Source organism: Trachemys scripta, chromosome 4 (genome assembly GCF_013100865.1).
Source record: "Trachemys scripta elegans isolate TJP31775 chromosome 4, CAS_Tse_1.0, whole genome shotgun sequence".
NCBI classification, from domain to species: Eukaryota; Metazoa; Chordata; order Testudines; family Emydidae; genus Trachemys; species Trachemys scripta.
The window spans coordinates 45,053,825-45,072,179 of NC_048301.1; the positions used below are offsets into that span (position 1 = coordinate 45,053,825).

Below are 18,355 nucleotides of genomic sequence, written 5' to 3' on the forward strand. Positions count from 1 at the left end.
TGTACTAATATCAGACAAAAATGGAAATAGTGTGGTTAATTTATTACAAAAAAGATTACATTAGCTATTCTATAACTTACATAAAAATGTTTGAAAATGAGCTGTTAGAGCAAAGGTTAGTAAATTGAAAGCAAGAACTATGTATTGGAAATCTTCTCTTGTGTACAATAGCTTATTGTCTTTAATTCCATTTGTGTTAACATTATGCCTTATGTACTAATAAAATCATTTGAAGGGCCTGATTCTCCACTACCTTGTAGCTTAGGTAGTCATTTACACTTGTGCAAAGTGTGTGCAATGGTAGTGTTTTGCACTCCCTTTCCACAGGTATACATGACTACAGAGGGTATGAGACAGTGGAGAATCAGGCCTTCATTGTCTCTTTTTTTCTAAATCAGATAAATAACTTATAATAAAATCTTCTAAACATTGCCGAGTTTTAAATGTAACTGTATTTAATTTATAGTTTTTCACCTTTGAACAATACAAGAAATTACTAGGACATGCTTCACTATCACCAGGATTGGTAAGTGGAAATACATAATTAGGGTTTTTGTTCATTTAAGGAAATATTGGATGTCCCTCTACCCCTCCCCAAAAGCAAAAGGACCAAGATACTTAGTGTGATGCCAGAGGGAAATACAACAGAAAAAACATGCCAGGTATCTGAGCTGCAGATAGCAGGGCCGGCTCCAGGCACCAGCCCACCAAGCAGGTGCTTGGGGCGGCCAAGGGGAAGGGGCGGCACGTGCGGCAATTCGGCGGCGGGTCCCTCTCAGAAGGAAGCACCTGCCGCCAAATTCCTGCCGAAGAAGAAAGCGGTGCGGTGGAGCTGCCGCTGGAGTGCCGCCAATCGCAATTGTGATCGCGGCTTTTTTTTTTTTTTTTTTTTTTTTTTTTTTTTTTTACCACCGCTTGGGGCAGCAAAATCCCTGGAGCCAGTCCTGGCAGATATGAAGGTGTGGCTTTGGAAAACATGGGAAGAGTCCAAAGGCTAAAGTATAATGTGTGATATCCTGGAAACAAGTTACCATAGTAAATACATTTCAGTTGCAGCTGGTCAAAAAATGGAAAAACTCATTTCGTAAAAAAAATTTCAAAGTTCAACATTTTCAAGTTTCAAAGTTTTCATTTTGAAGTGGTCAAAACATTGTTTATTTTTAGATATTTTGGGAAATGTATTTATAAGAGGCACCATTGAAAATATTATTGAAATGGTTATTGACATTTTTTGTTTATCAAAACCCAGCTTTTCATTAAATGAAAATGTTGCTAACCTTTTCAGTAACTTTTTTTGGTAAACAAAAAATGTCAACCACCATTTTTATATCATTTTCTATAATATTTTCAATAACAAATGTGAAAAAGGGCACAATGCTGTTTTCTGGGGAAAACAAAGAATGTCAACAATTTTCATGTGTTTTTTTTTAAAAAAGGCTATTTTTAATAGAAAAGTTTTTGTCTGAAAAATATCAACCAGATTTTATTTCAATGTTTCGACTTTTAATCTCTTGCCTCCTGTCTACTCCCTTTTTTTAAATATTGGCATGCATAAAACACCTCACACTTTGTAGAGACACCTGTGTTCTGTTTATAATAATCCATGTATCTGAGTTTTAGCAAGACTAAAAAAATTTGAATTACTTGGAAAAGGTCATGTAATAAATAATAAAATCCTGAACATCTGGATTATAGATTTTGTGGTCAGGTGAGTTTGGGATTAGAATTCTTTTTACAGGTTTGGTTCCTGGGATGGAAGTTTGTGATAGACAAAGAAAATATATGGTCACTTGTCTTGTAAGAATATGTGCCTGTATTAGACTATACTGTGCCTGCTAAAGGGTGTAAAAAATAGAGAGGAAACCTTTAGTTTATCATTACCCCAGGTACTGTCTGTGTGACACCACATGCTGCTGCCCTTCTCATGCAGGACGGTAAACTCTTCACATGAAACTTCCTCCTCTTAAGTACTCCATTGGTGCTATGGTTGTTTACAGTCCCCTCATGTTGTCAGCAGACTCCTTCTTTCTTAATGTGCAATGGAGAAGTTGTCATTCGCATCCCTGGCAAGTGGAAAGAGCAGGTTTCAGGTTTTTTGGTGTATTGCCAATCTTTCCCAAGAACAGCATGCTGAAAACTAGTAAACATACAGCATACGTTCTTAACAAAGAGCAGCTTTGATTCGTATAGCAGTTGTACTGGGCAACAAACATCCCAATAATTTTTTTAATGAATAATGCCGCTTTCATTACATTGCTATCGTTTTCAGTTACACTTAGGGCTCTCTTGTGTCTTAAATGCCATAGCCATGGTGGGGGGTGAGGGACAAGGGTCCCTTTGAGGTTTTCTATGTACCTCCAGGCTGAGCTAGGCGGAATACCTCCAGGTCTTCTGGCAGAGCTCATGTCAAGGAAGCATGTTCCTTTGAAAGGGAGAAACAAGTGTTTCCACCCTCTTCCCCTTGGCTTCAGACCGACAACTGATAATGAAGGAGTGGGGCCATGCTCCCATCCCATGAGGGGAATATAGTCCTACCGGCAGCATTGCCAGTGTTCCGGGTGCAGAATGGCTGGGATTGAGACTGCCCCTGTATAAGTGAACAAAGAGTTAAAGGCTCCTGCCACCCTCTCCCTTCTTGAATACTCATTCAGAGTCAGCCACAGTCTGGCCCCATGTGAGCTGAATGGGATGTTTTCCTGAATATCGCTTTCCTCCCACCATGGTTCTTTTCCTATTTCAGCCAGTATACTCCATATACTATGCTGTGGGTTTAAGGTGGTAGAGGAGCAGGAGAGTCCTTATAAGTGGCTGGCACTGGAGACTAAAACAAAGAAACAAACAGACCAAGATTAATTATTTTGAATTTTCTTAACTGCTCTGAATATTTAGCTGTTGTTTATCTATTATGAACAAAGTAAACCATTTTTTATCTTTCTAAATATGGCGTATTCTACCTGAGTGCAAAGCACAGGCCTTACTCAGGGCCATACTGTGCTATCGATTTTTGAGCAGATGGGGTGAATTCACCCCAGTGAAGGGGGCCAGCACCAGCCCTCTGCACCACTTAAGTCCCACTTAAGTCTTCTCAGGGTTGAAATTTACCCATGGAGAATTTTCCTTCTAAGTGGGCATTTAGCTTAAGTAAGTGCTTCACAGTTTAGCCCAGAATATTCGTTACTTTTACTATATTTTAAGTGCATTTGATTTAATGCTGAATACACAGAAGTTTTTTTAAGTATTACATAGCTACATTTATATTTTAAAAAACAAAAATTATTATTCATTGCGTTCAAACTCCACCCAAATATAACATGGGAACATTATTTTTCCATGTATGCATCTTAAATCAGTAACACAGCTTTCCTTCCAGCTAGAGAGAATTCGTTGTTGATAGGACTTTGACGTTTTATTTTGAATTTTTGGAATGTGGTTTTGGTTTTTGTAATTTCTTCTTCATGAACTGTCAACATCTAATCAAGGGCTAAAGCTGTTTAGTAATGGTATACTGCTGCTCTAGTGTAGGTCTCTCCATTTTCATCATATCATTCAGCTTCATCATGTGATGTGTGGGACATTTTACCACAGTGCTCATGAAAACTTGATTTTTAAGTATTGATTGATTTAATTTCCCTAGACGTTTGCTGTTGCTGGTCTGGGATCTGGATTAACAGAAGCGGTTGTGGTTAACCCTTTTGAAGTAGTAAAGGTTAGCTTACAGGCAAATCGGAATGCTTTCACAGAGGTATGGTAACTGTTCCACTCTTTTTTCAAAACTTTGTTAAATATAAGAAATACTTTAAAGTTAATTTTAATATTTAATCAGATTCTCTATGCTCGTTGTAGAAAACTTTCACTGAGGCTGTTTGGATGAAATAATGATATTCCCTCTAAGCAATGCTGTTTTAACAAAGGTGGAATAGGAAACTTTGCTGACTATATATATATATATATATATATATATATATAGGGAAAGTACTTAGTTGCACATTAGGAGCCAGATGTTTTACTTCTCTTTGTGATGCTATTACAACACCCATATGAGATACGAAAATACTGTTATCACCTTTTTAGAGATGGGGAATTGGGGCATAGAAAGAGGTTAAGTGACTTACCTAAGGTTACACAGAAAGTGTGATAGAGCAGGGACTTGAACCTATGTCTCCTGTAGCCTAGGTTAACACACTAACCACTGGACCCTCCTTCCTTCATGGTCAATAGGGCCACAGAGAATACTGTAGGGAAAGTAAAGTGATTGGGGCACTGGAAAGATGATCCATGAGACGATCTTTCTCTCTTATGACATGGTGGGTAATATGAAAAAATTGTGAACCAGTATTACAATCTGTCCGTTCCGTGAACAAATAATCAGACCTTCTTTATACCTCTGCAGATACAATTGGCCTGCCTCAATACAAAATTTTCCTTTTGAGTATAAATGTATTAATACCACATTGTGAGCAAACTAGTTCCAGCAGCACTAAATGGGAACACAACATCCTCTCCGCACATAAATTCCAGAGACTTTATTCTCCCTCACAGGGTTTTTAATCCACCTCGCTGCTTTTTTTTGCAGTGAGTTATAATTAATTATTCCCCCCAAATGAAACCTATATCCTCTACGCTTTTCTCCTCTGATCTTCAACAACAACAAAATAAATCAGTGATATTCCGCATTGCAATTTTTCTAGAAAATCAAAGCTTCCATTTTGTAAATCAAAGCTCTTTGAGTTTAAAAGAAGGGAATCAAAATACACTTATGCTTAATGAAAACGCTAACAACACCCTTATTGCAGTATAATGGTTATGTCATAGTCATTCATGTAAAATTTTCAAAAGCACCTAAGTGAGACCTAATTGAGCACCTAGGGACCTAATTCCCATTGAAAATCAAATACGTTTTTATTTGTCCTATTGAAAAAAAGAGTCAATGAGACTGAGTCACTTAGGTACTTTGTAAATTTTACTAACATTGTATGTAACTAAAAATATAATGCCAGATAATTCACTGGTGTAAATTGGCTGAACTCTATGGACTTCAATAGAGCTGTGGTGATTTCTACCAGCTGAGGATCTGTCTCAGTCCTGTTTAAATACGCTAGAGAATATTCGAAGCTAAAGAAGATGTCAGAAATACAAGACATTATATTTTTCTTTTAAAAAATCTTAACTTACCAAAATTCCAGACCTACTTCCTCATGAGTAGCATGTGCTTGTTACTACCTTCTATATGATGTATCCTCACTCTGTAACAATGCAGTGTTTTTCTAAAAGGATTAAGCAGTGTCTGCACTTATCCCATTGTGTAGTTCATGCCATGCGATGAACCTTAATGCAAACATATTATGTTGGCTGTTACCTTTAAATAAGAAATATAGCCTATTTCAAGGAACAAGGGAGACTGCACACCAATATTGTGCTGACCATTGGATTGTTCTGTGATATCTGAGCATCTTTCTAGGGTCGATTGGTTTACAGAGGAAGACCCCCAGATTTGACACAGCAGCACTCTGACATCCTGGAATTCCCCTAATAAAAACACTACAGTGGGTATTTATCAATGGCCAAATGCTAGCAGCCATACCACATTGGATCTTTTCAGGTTTCGAAAGCTAACCAAGGTCAGACCTGTGTTTTGCCAAGAAAAATCATCTGCTGCCCAAACTGGCATCAGGTGTTCAGCAGCTGGCATCCCTTCCCCTCTGAGTCATTTGTAAATCAATAATCCATCTTAATGCCAGTGGGCACTGTATTGTTGAAGTTGCCTTCTTTAGCAGAGACTTGAAACTGAGTTCATGACTGCTGGTTATCTTTAAAGATCCAATCTTAATTTTTCCAAGAGCAAAGACATTAATCCTTGTGTCCTGATCAAATTCTAGTTTGAATATCTGCAGTCAGTGTATAGATGCTCATCTACAGTAAAGAGCTTTGATATCTTTGCGTGTAGCTAGAAAAGTAAATCATGATGATAAAATAGGGTTGGTTTGTTTTTTATTTCTACGGACAGAGATGGATAGCAGAGCATCAGCAGGTCAATATTAGTTTCTAAATATGCAAAGGACAAATGAATAGTAAATACTAAATAGTAAAAGAAAAGAAAACTTGGCTGTAACCTAAATAAGCAGTAACCTGTTGTGTTGGATATAATTGGGATCATTTGGCTGATGATGTTGATCTGCCAGAGTGATATTTTCAAATGGAAGCCCATTAAACAAATAAGTGTATTGAAATCAGCAGTGTTTACAGCGTTCTAGTCAAAATTGTTCTACATTTTCCTGTTTAAGCATACTAGTGGAAGTAATGTTTTGCCTTTCTAATTAAATATTTGGTTATACAAAGGTGGCATTATGTTTTAGTGAAAACCAAGGACAAGTCAGCAAACAGGCTTTTTAAATGACCTTTTTAATACTTGTAACGTAAAGCAAAGAGCTAAAATGTCAATGTTGACCTGTGAAAGTAATTCACTGTACCAAATCTAATACAACACATTTGGGAACATGGGACTTGCCATGTGGCATCAAATATGCATCTGTTCTGATGGCCTGTCAAACAGCAGCCAATACCAGATGCCTCAAAGGAAGGTGCTAGAATCTTTGTAATGGATAATTAGGTAATAACCTGTCCATAGAGGAAATTTCTTCTTAGCGTTCATTAGTTAGTGGTTGTCTTATGCCCTGAAGTAAGAGGGTTTCTATCCCTTGTGGCCAAGATTTTCAGAACAGGATATCTTAAATGAGATTCCTAAATCTAGATTAGGGAATTTAAATAAGTGGCCTGATTTTCAAAATCCAACAGCTCCCAATAGAGTAAAGTATTTCATTAGAGAGGCAAACCATGATTTCCATTAGGACATGTAAGCAGGAAAATGGAGAACCATTTTGGCTAGACCTCAAACACTAATTTCAATATACTTATAATAAATATAGACCAAGATTTTCAAAATTATTTGCCTAAAGTTAGGCTCTTAAATCCATACTGAGGCATTTTCCAATACACTTTGTATGTGGCTTTTCATCTACTGCAACCTTAGCAACACAACGTCTCTGCTGATAACAGTATTGCCAACCCCACGCATTCAAAAATTATGAGTTGGACAACAAAAATTCATGAGATTGGTAGAAGGATCATGAGATTTCAAAACATACGAATTTTTCTTCACCTGCTGGTTTCTGAGTCCTTAGGATACATTTGGGTCATGGTTTCAAGCTTTTCTCTGAAACCATGAGGGTTAGAAACTTTTTTTTTTTTTTTTTTTTTTTTTAATAAAAATTGTGATTCTCACATAACCTCAAGATTCCAGGGGCTGGGGCTTTAAGAAAACCCACCAAATATTTTGAGACTCATGATAAAATCACAAGAGTAGGTAACACCTTGATAGTTGTCTAGTTTGAAATGAGGCTCTGTGGATAATTTACTACACTTACTGTTTGTAAAGGTGATTCCTTCTTTCTTTTGTTTTACATGTACAGCAACCATCAACCTTTGTCCAAGCACGGCGAATTATTACAACTGAGGGCTTAGGATTCCGTGGACTCAACAAAGGCCTCACTGCAACATTGGGCCGCCATGGAGTTTTTAATATGGTTTACTTTGGATTCTACTTCAACGTCAAAAACATTATTCCAGTCAATGAGGTAAGTGCTTTGAACTGTATAAAAGACAAAAAGATAGTCATAAACAGGGCAATGTAATTGACATTCTACCATTCCTTGCAATGCTGTGGTCTTTTCAGAGAGACATTTTGCTCTAGTTGTCTATTTTTGGAAGTTCTACAAAGTTTGATTTTCTGTAGCAAAACAAGAATTTGCAATTCTCATTTTTTAAGCAAAGTGAGCTACAAGCAATTCTGTGTAAAATATGCATGTCCTGAATTCTCATTTACGCAAAGGCCATTTTGTACCATTCTGGCAGTGTAAAGATGCTAGGAAATGGGATTAAATTACATTTATATTTACATTAGACATCTTAGTTTGAAAAGCTTGTCCTAAGTGCTTATCTGTAGTCAATAAGTATTAGTGCTACATGAAATAACATCCAAAATGGCTCAGAAGGGTAAAAATTAAATTCTGTAGAACATCTACCTTCAGTATGAAAAGCAGAGTGAAACGAAGTATTAAGAGAAAACTAAACTAGATTGTCACCTAAGTAAGCAGTAACATGCTGTATTGGATTTAATTGGGATCCTTTGGATGAAGCTGTTAATCTGCCAGGATGATATTTTGAAATGAAAGTCCATTAAGCAAATTAAGTATTTTGGGTATAGCAGTGTTTACAGAGTTCAGGGGGCTCAGCTTTCTGTGGTGCAGAAGCTGCAAAAGATGGTGTCTGCTAGCTGTACACTGGACCTACTTATTCCAGACACAGATCAGCCGGTGCTCAAGGATAACAAGATAAATTCACCTGTGTATAGAAGGCCAGTCTCGCAACAGTATTTAAATGGCACTTTAAGTGGTGTATAGACCTTGTGTTATCTACATCGAGGGTGAATTTCACCATGATGAGTAAATTAAACAGAAAGCCTTTGTAGCTGGAACGGCACATAAAACAATTTTATTAAAATAGGCTTACAGACTTCTGTATTATATAACAAAGAGAAAATTCACTAATGTAAAGAATGATTGTACCAGCAACTTCCTAAAGAATTGTATGAGCAACAACTAATACTTTATTAATAGCTTCAGTGTTGTACGTAATGAACTGTGTTTTCACTAATGCAAAACTAAAGCTATGATGACAATTTAAACAACCACAGGTGTAATATCTGGTGATATTCATATAAGAAACTGTAATTTACATCAAAAGGTACCTGTTTCGATTCCCATATAAAGCAGCACCCGTTTTTCTGCACTTTTAAGTAACCTGGTATTTTTGTAGCCGAATGAGGAAAAGATCAATTTACTTATTTGCAAATTCTTACTGTAAATTGAATTGTTCAAGAGCAACTAACATGCAAGTTTCCACAGGTTTCTTTTAGTATGTTTAAACATAATCTAACAATACACATTCAGAATGTATTCCGAAATCTCTAAGCACATGCATACCTTGACATTAATTTAGAAGTATTTTCCTTGCCAAGAAGATTAAAAAATTCTGTGTAACTAGTGAATGTTTTCATGTATATTTTTCATGATACCTATCACCAGTTTACATATTTTTAGAGTATTGTAAATTTCAAAATATGAAAAGTCAGATACTCTTAAGGACATGGAGGGTCAGGCATATCTTCTAGGAAATAACAAAGAGTTCCTGCCTGCTAATCAAGGGATAGTGATAGGGTTTGGCATAACAATCATTTGCTAATCTTTTAGAGTAAAAAAAAATGTCATAAGAAGCTGTTATTGCATTATGAGGGAGAGGAGAGTTCAGAGTTTATATAGATTTTGTATGATGCAATAGATTATTCAGATCTGGAGACATACATTTTATGTATGATTTTAAATCTAAGGGGAGTGAGTTTGGTGGCCAGAATCCACCTACTTGTCCTCAGTGTACAGTACACCACAACCAGAAGACAGATTTCTTCAAGGGTGTAGCCAGTTACAGGATTAGGTTGCATTAACTGCAATTGTGTAGAGAAGTTTGCACAGGGCCTGACAACAATAGGTCTGACCCAATTCTCATTGAAATCAGTGAGAATCTTTCCACTGATTTTAATGGGAGTTGGATCAGTCCTCAACTGCCAACTGTACATCTAAAATGCAAGCATTATGTCTCACATATTCGTGAACACAGAATTCCATTCAGCATTTGGAGAACAGAAAAAATCAATAATTCTTTGTAATCTGTAATCTAATCCTTTTTCATCAGTGGGAAAGCAATATAGATGCCAACAATTATCAAATATCTGACTTGGGCTTGATAGAATAAGCTGTTTCTCAGTAGGAGCAGAAAAGATTAGACTGTTTCAGCTTTTCAATTATTCTCAAGTATTTCATCACAAAAACCAATTTTTTCATTTCATATGCTTCCCGAGAAGAAAAACTCAAAGTAAGTCTTGTAATGCTGACAAGCATATAAAAACTGTGAAATAAAAATGGTACACTTTTTAAATAGCTCTGGCTCTTTACTATATATCTGCTGCTTACCATCTGTAACGTAAGTGGAAAAATGTATCGAAATGTCCATATGAGCCTTTTAGCTGTCAACAGTGTTAAACTATGCATTAAATTTGCATCCCAATTAAGGATGTTTGCAGCTTATTTTGCCAAAAACAATAAACCTTTTGTGTTGAGTGCCTGGATGATATAAATGACATGTGTGGGTTGTAAGTCTTCAAAGTGAATAATTTTTCATATGTTCAGTCTATTTTGCTAAATACACCATTTACAATCAACCTCCTGCTCTGTTTACTAAAAACAGAATAAACCAGACTTGTTCTATGTACCACTAATGTATAAACCACCGAGTATTAGCTTCTAGACATCTGCACTAGCAATTGAATTGGTCTGTAATTTCTTTCACCTTTGTTTATGCTACGCATTTCATAGACTTCCAATAGATTTCCCTTTGCTATTTTTATCATAGTTAGATTTGTTGGTAAATGTTAATTTCAGAATAACAAGTAAAATATTTGCTCACGACTACCTCTAAGTGGCAGTCACCCACCTTAACACTGCATTCCTAACACTTTCATAATAAGTCCTAAAAAGTGGCCACCAAAAAAATTCAATTCTGGGCACAAATTGATTTATCCAGCTGCTGCAGATGTATGCTGTGTCACCTGTTAAAGGGGCTGTTGCACCCAGATGTGGAGCTGATGAGTCAGTTGCTATGTCACAGAAAAGGCTCCCATATCTATTCTGTTCTATTGTATTGTATATAGGTTCTTATACTGTGCTCGTCACTGTGGTATCTGAGCACCTTCCAATAGTGCATTAAGCAATGTGATTACACATCTGTCACATGGCATTTTTTCTCTCATTGGCTTTCCAGAGGGAGAAGTGTGTTCAGGAGAGTGTCCTGTTTTGATAGTGTGTGGGGGGTTCTTTGTAATATAAATATACCTGTCGCAATGTGTTTAAATTAGAGAAGGCAAGGTCAAACAAATGTGCCTTGCACTTGAAGCAGAAAGTGATGAAGTTTGTGATGATCCTTAGTTTTGAGGGAGTTCATTCCACAGTCTCAGACCACCCCCAGAGAAAGTTCTTACTTCTACACAAACTTTACCGTTATTGTTGAGAGTTCCATTGTGGCCGAGAAGCGTAGTTGTTGACCACAATCTTCATCCCAGATCTTTTAAATTCCCCAGACCATGGAGCACTTTGAAGATAAGGACTGAGGGCAGGTCTTCACTACAGTGAGGGGTCGATTTAAGATATGCAAATTCAGCTACGCGAATAGTGTAGCTGAATTTGACGTATCGGAGCCGACTTACCCCGCTGTGAGGACGGCGGCAAAATCGACCTCCGCGGCTCCCCGTCGACGGCGCTTACTCCCACCTCCTCTGGTGGAGTAAGAGCATCGATTCATGGATCGATTGTCGCGTCCCGATGAGACACGATAATTTGATCCCCGAGAGATCGATTTCTACCCGCCGATTCAGGCGGGTAGTGTAGACCTAGCCTGATACCTTGAACTTGATTCAAAATTCTATGGAAAGACAGTTTAGAGGGCAGAGGACAGGTCTGATGCACTCACAGTAGCCTGTGTTGCTGAGGAGACACTCTGCAGCATTCTATATTAGTTGGAGTTTCCTAACTGCTGAAGGCTTGATGACCAGATATATTGCTTTGCTGTGGAGGTGACAAAGGGATGAATGACTGAGGCCACGTCTTTGTCCTCCAGGATGGGATGGAGTCTCTTAGCCAAGTGAAGAAGATAGTAAGCAATACTTGTGGGTGCTGCTATGTGAAAGCTCAGTGCCAGCAAGGAATCCAAGAATATTCCTAGTCAATTGACTAAATTGATCATTTGTGGGTGTGTGTCATCAATCAACAGAGCCACAAGCTCTGCAAAATGCCACAAGTATCAGCTTTGTCTTGCTCAGGTTCAGCTTCAGTTTCAGGCAGCAAAGAAGAAAGAAGAGGCAGCAAAACCTGAGTGCTAAATTTGAAAAACAATAAAAGTCATCCAAGAATATGAGAGCAGAAGAATTTTATTTTAGTTGTACACTACCCGGGACATTTTATGAAACAGAGAAGCCCTATGTGGGGGGAAATTCTTGTTGGTGCAAGGTGCTGTAAAAAAATGGAGGCAGAGGATGATTGTGAGGCACATTGGAGAAGACTCGGGAAGCCAAGGAATGGTATTTCTCAAAGTTACAGTTCAACCTGAAATTTCAACACAAGATGTGAATTAGCAAGATAGTTACCCACCATCCCATTTGTCCAGGACCGTCCCAGCCTGTATGTCCTGTGAGCTGTGACAGCTGCAGCCTGGGTTGCTTTAAGTCTGCAAACATGTCCTCCCCCACCAGGAGATGCTATATTGAAAGGGAAGAGAGTCTGGCTAGTGAGTGCTTCTGCCTCAGTTACTCCAGTTCCGATGTCTCAGCACAGAGTTACTTAGGCAAGGAGCATGGCAAAGCAGAAGAATCAGGCCCACATCCAGATGGGGGAAGGAGGGGACAAAGCACAGCTGGGGATACAGGAGAGAGAAATTTTTACAAAATAAAAATTTGATGCAAACCAGACCCTTTTAAAAAATGTTGTCTCTGTTTTCTGACCAGCTGCACAAGGGGGACATTGGAGACAGAGGGCACAGACAGGGACATAGGATGTAGGGTGATGAGGTGGAAAAACCAGGACATTTTTTCTAGTGGAGGAGACTCACGGAGATTGGTTTTGATGGGCCCAGGGAGCAGGGCACCAAGAGGGTTTTGATGGCTGTGAGAGCAAGAGGTTGCCCACACCTGCTTTTTATATTTTCTACGCTCCCTTCTTCTATTTTTCCTTTTCATTACTTCCTACAAAAACTTGACGATGGTCCTGCTGCTGGTGCATTGATACCACTGCCTACCCATGCTGACCAGTATTGCTTCCTTGTACTACCTCATCTGTCTGTCTGTATCCATTTCTTGTCTCATCTTATACTTAGATTGTAAGCACTTTGGGGCAGGGACAATTTTTTTGGTCTGTGTTTGTACAGCACCTAACACAATGGGTTCTTGGTTCAAGACTAGGGCTCCCAGGGCTCTACAGTGATACAAATAATAAATTGAATTCATACCGAATCTGGATTAAAAAGAAAGGAGTTTTGTAATTTCACTGGGAGTTTGCACTGTGGGAAACTCCCAAGTCTGAAAAACAACTCGCTCTGAGTGCATTGCCAGCAAGCTGCAGCTGTCCGCCGCAGGAGCAAGTAGAAATGTTACTCTCAGGATTGTGACAACAGCTTTATGTCTGCAGTACATTCATCCCCCAAGGCTGTTGTGCATCTGTTTATACAATTAGTCATTTTTGTGGTCATTTTAGAGTATTTAAATGAGCAACTTTAGCAATGAGACTTTCAAAGAAGGGTTCTGAAGGGGCACAAATGTAGCCATGGCATTCATTGCAAATAGAAGTGCAGTAGTGAGCATTGTAGGAGACCTTGTGCTACCAAGTCTCTTCCATGATGCTTTTACTTATTATATTCCACTAGTTCCTAGAGGCTCTGACTAAACACATAGTAAGATATAGCTTGTACCCCAAAGAGATTACAGTGTAAATAGACAAGACAGACAAAGGGTGTGAAGGGAACCAAGATGCAGAGACTTGCCCAGGTGCAATGCTCTTTCCACTAGATTACGCTACCTCCCTATTATTTAGGATGTTATAGGGTGGGCACGGTAGGGACCTGAGAGACTAAAGAAAAACCTTTATTTCAGAGTTGATCAAATGTTTCCCAACCTAATTGGTTCATTTCTTGGTTGAATTTTGTAACATATAGTACATGTTTAAAACTTTGAAGAGTTGTTTGAGCACATTCTGCACTGATCACACCTCTGCAATCCCTTGGAACTCAATGGAAATGTTTGTGTGTAAGCCAATGCAGAATTTGGTCTCCTCCATTTGTATTTAAAAAAATCAGAAAAAATCCTTCTTTTATACCAATAATTCCCTTAAATGGTGGGTTCAATTTGACATGCTGCCACAGCTGTTCCCTTCAAAGTCAGGCAACAGCAATTAGATGGTGCAGGGTCAGTGTACTGATATTGCAGCTCTAGAAACTTTGATTCAAATCCTGATCAGGTCACAAGTGAAAATTAATTTGATGGCCTCATCCTGGTTTGTAGTAGAGTCATAGCAGCAAGTCACAAATATATAGAGAGAGGCAGTGTAGTCCTATGTATAGAGCAGAGAATGGGGGGGTCTGGCCTCTATATTCTATTCCTGGATTCTCCACTGACCCACTCAGTGACCTGGGGCAAATTTATTTAGTGTATGTATTTATTTCTTATGACTTATTTCAAATCACTTAACCCTTTTGTGTCCTACTTAACTCTTGAATATTCTGACTAGAATTTTCAAAGAAGTCTAAGGGCTTGTCTATACTTACCGCGCTGGTTCGGCGGCAGGCAATCGAACTTCTGGGTTCGATTTATCGCGTCTAGTCTGGACGCGATAAATCGAACTCAGAAGTGCTCCCCGTCGACTCCGGTAATCCTGCTCGCCGCGAGGAGTACGCGGAGTCGACGGGGGAGCCTGCCTGCCGGGTCTGGACGGGGGTAAGTTCGAACTAAGGTATGTCGACTTCAGCTACGTTATTCACGTAGCTGAAGTTGCGTACCTTAGTTCGATTTGGGGGTTTAGTGTAGACCAAGCCTAAGAGACTTAGATGCCCAAATCCCATTGAAAATCACTGGGTTTGGTGTATTATTCCTTTAGGATCCTTTGAAAACACCAGGCTGTAATACTAATCTAGTCTTATTATTTATTCATCATGTATATTTTCATAAATGTACATAGGAGTTCTCTTATTTTGAAATAAAAGTGTCATATTTCAATTAGATTTGCATTGTTTTAACACTCTGGTGCATCATGGCATCTGTGATACTATTAATCCCAAAGCATATAACCCTGAAATTCAAAGCACCCCAGTACATATGAGAACGCTCAACATTTCGAAAAGAGCTGACCTGCCAGGACATAGTACAAATGCAGTTGGCCCCAGGTTCAACATTTAGTATTTAATAATTATTGCTTAACATTTGTATTACAGTAACACCTAGAATAGCAATTCACTGTGCTAGGTTCAGTGCAGACATATAGTGAATGACACTACCTGCCCCAAAGAGCTTACTTCCCCAAAAGGGGATTCAGACTGTTTTACAGCCCTGAATACCAATGTGCCACTTGTCACCTCCTAGCTACAGTTGGTTTTAAAAGTTTTGTAAAACCTGAAATGTTGCAGGGTTCCCCAGCCTTAATTGTAATTGCACGCACACAGCTTGGATTTGTACAGATAGTCTAGACAATAATTTGCTGCTAAGCATTCTGGTGAGAACTTTGTGTAATGTTTAATTATAACAAAAGCTGTTTTACTCTTAGTTTAAAAGGGATTATCCAAGTAAATGCCCTCTATTGTGAAATTATAGAGTTACTTTTTTCTGTAACTAAATATGAGCACCCTGTTGATTTAAAAGCCTCTCTTTAAACTTACAACACACCTGCATGGAAGTCCAATGAATATTATGAAGTTGTAACTAATTTTCCTAGCTGCAAATCTGCGAAGGAAAACCTATGGACTGTTCCTACATTCAGTAACAAATGTAAGGCCACTATGTACCTCCTTTTTAGAATTCTTTTCATTAGGAATATGTATGGCTCAAATAACACCTTTAAAAGAAACCTTTGCTGTTATTATTATTTTATTATTATTATTACATTTTTAATATTAAGCTGAATGTATCACATGGCATGATCCTATATTGTTTTACTATTGATTTGCTGTATGTTGAATGCCTTCTTGCAAGACTTGAAGGATGCATGAATGCAGTGCATGGTATGATATAAAAGGATTTTTGCTCTGTTGGCGTAGAATGGAAGAACAGGGGCATAAAAAGTTATACAGACAGCCTAGGAAATTCATTATGACAGAGTTCACTGTGACTAACACTGTTCACAGAAATGGGATTAGACTTTGTTAAAGAAAATTTGACTCTCAAATAAACTGAGTACTTTGATGTCATAGAGAATGCCAAGGTAGAAGGATTTTCTAAGGGAATCCAGTAAAGTACAATTGGATCATCTAGTTTCAAACAGAGAAAGAACAAAATGTTTTAAGGTCTGCTTTATAATCTGTTTCTATCTTTTATCATGAAAGAATAGTAGGGTTTAAAAACAATGAGTTGTAAATTCTTCAGCCAATTAGTTTAGTGAGTTACTACTGTTTATAATGCACAGAACGTTGAAGGCTGTTTTGCAGTTGCACCAAGTTGGATTGTTAATAACAGGAAGCTAGCACTTCTCAGTACAGTGGATCAGCTACATGTGAAAATAAATGTAAAAAACCTGGAGGGGAATGGCAGCAGACTGAGATTAGCCTTTATTTAATTTAACATTTGGGGGTCCAACACACAAATGAGCATTTTAGTAGGCTTCATGGTGGAAGTTGCTGTCATTTGTAAAATATTCTGGCCAATTAGCTAATAGTGTGCTTGGATTTCTCCTGTTTTGATACAGTAATACTAAGTACATTGTGAAGCCCAATTATACAAATCATCCCCATATGCCATACCAGTCTTTCTTTATGAACTGTGTTTATAAATCCTGTGTGAGGAAATGTGTACTTCAGCAATTTAGACCATGTGTAAAAACATAGCCAATAGGATTGTCAAGAAAACAAGTTCCAGCCTAGGAAATCCTAATGTGTTCCGCTAGAATAACATGAGTGTGTCGTGTTGTGCAAGTTTTCTGATTAAATGCATATTACTTTGTAGTGTTTAACCTATTTAGGTGCTTCCGTTTCCTTTTTCATTCATTCTTTCTTTTTCTTTCTTTTTAGGAGCCAACTTTGGAGTTCTTGAGAAAATTTGGAATTGGGCTAGTCTCAGGGACAATAGCCTCAATTATTAATATCCCTTTTGATGTTGCAAAAAGTAGGATTCAAGGGCCACAGCCAGAGCCTGGAGAGATCAAGTATAGAACCTGTTTTAAAACTATGGCAACAGTCTATAAAGAAGAAGGGTAAAACATTCTTATTTTAATAAAATGTCCAGGCCGCTGTTTTAGTTCATATGGGTCTACAAAACTGTGTTGTAATATGTCAGATTTCATGAGGGACATGAAACCACCTTGCATTTATGTGTCAAAAGAGTGCAATGTAACATTTTAGAGATGTATTTTAAATGTAAAAAGAAACCTCTTCCTATTTCAGCTGTAGGATTTTTCTTTTTTAATATTTGCAAAAATATTGTTATGTTGTTGAAATTTATGTCCCACAAATAAATGCCTAATAAATTTCAAGCACAGCATTTTTGCTTGGTAACAATAAAACTGACTCTTCACTTTGCAGATGCAAAATATCAGTAGAACAACAGAACACTTCACAGTTAAAAACTTTACTTGCAATTTCTGCATACAGTTATACATTGAGAATGATTGCTGAAATGAGTGAATGGAGGACAGAACCTTTTGGCAATAACTTTCTCCAACTTTTTAAATATTTCTCAAGTGAGCAATGAGTTGTGGCTTTGATATTCAATTATAGCAGTCATTTTATCCATGTAATGCAGCTGTTGTTAACAGACTTGTCTTGAAAGTAAAAACCATCTCACTGATTAAAGTCATGTTTCTGATTGGATGGGATCATGGCAAAGCTTTTGTACTGAACATTGATTAACTTTTTCTCTTCATCTGATCTGCCTCTGTAAAATGTTAAAATCCAGATACTGTCTGCTATTGGACGTGTCATTCCAAATAATTGCTTAAAAGTGCTATGTCAGCATCTTAGCAAACATAAGATAAAATGCCATTCTGTTTGTAGAAAAATAATATTGTTTGAAACTTTTTTTCTTTCTGCTACAGGTTTTTGGCTTTGTACAAAGGGTTGGTTCCCAAGATCATGAGACTTGGCCCAGGTAATTTTGCCTCCATTATTTTTGTCTCTTCTTTATTCTTGGTTTCTATTTCCTGTTTCCATTTAAATTTAAGACCCAACAGATAACAATTAAACAAATGAAATGCTGTACATAAATCTGTCCTTAATATTTACATTATTTATTTTGATAAAAAAAATTGGATTTGTTGGGCTAAATTTGCCCTCAAAAAAGCACATTTTTTGCATGTCTAAATTGGAATCCTGTGCACCCAACTACCTACTGGTGCATGCAGATGCCTGATCTGTGAACAAATCATGAGGCAAGAGGGGGTTTGGTTGTATGTGCGAATGGATGTATCCGCATATTTTTCAGGCACACTTTTGAAGACCTTTGAAG

General features: G+C 37.7%; 1 protein-coding gene across 6 annotated transcripts in view; it reads left to right on the forward strand.

The window, feature by feature from the left end:
* The window catches only part of SLC25A21 (solute carrier family 25 member 21), a 369,071-nt gene that overhangs the window by 347,342 nt on the left and 3,374 nt on the right, over positions 1–18,355 (forward strand). For 4 of the 6 annotated variants that reach the window (XM_034768600.1, XM_034768598.1, XM_034768599.1 and 1 more), the window contains 5 exons: positions 467–526; positions 3,635–3,742; positions 7,467–7,631; positions 16,924–17,105; positions 17,946–17,998. In XM_034768600.1, the coding sequence (XP_034624491.1) occupies positions 467–526; positions 3,635–3,742; positions 7,467–7,631; positions 16,924–17,105; positions 17,946–17,998 (568 nt within the window). The remainder of the gene's footprint in view (positions 1–466; positions 527–3,634; positions 3,743–7,466; positions 7,632–16,923; positions 17,106–17,945; positions 17,999–18,355) is intronic. The other 2 variants (XM_034768602.1, XM_034768604.1) reach the window with 2 other exon arrangements.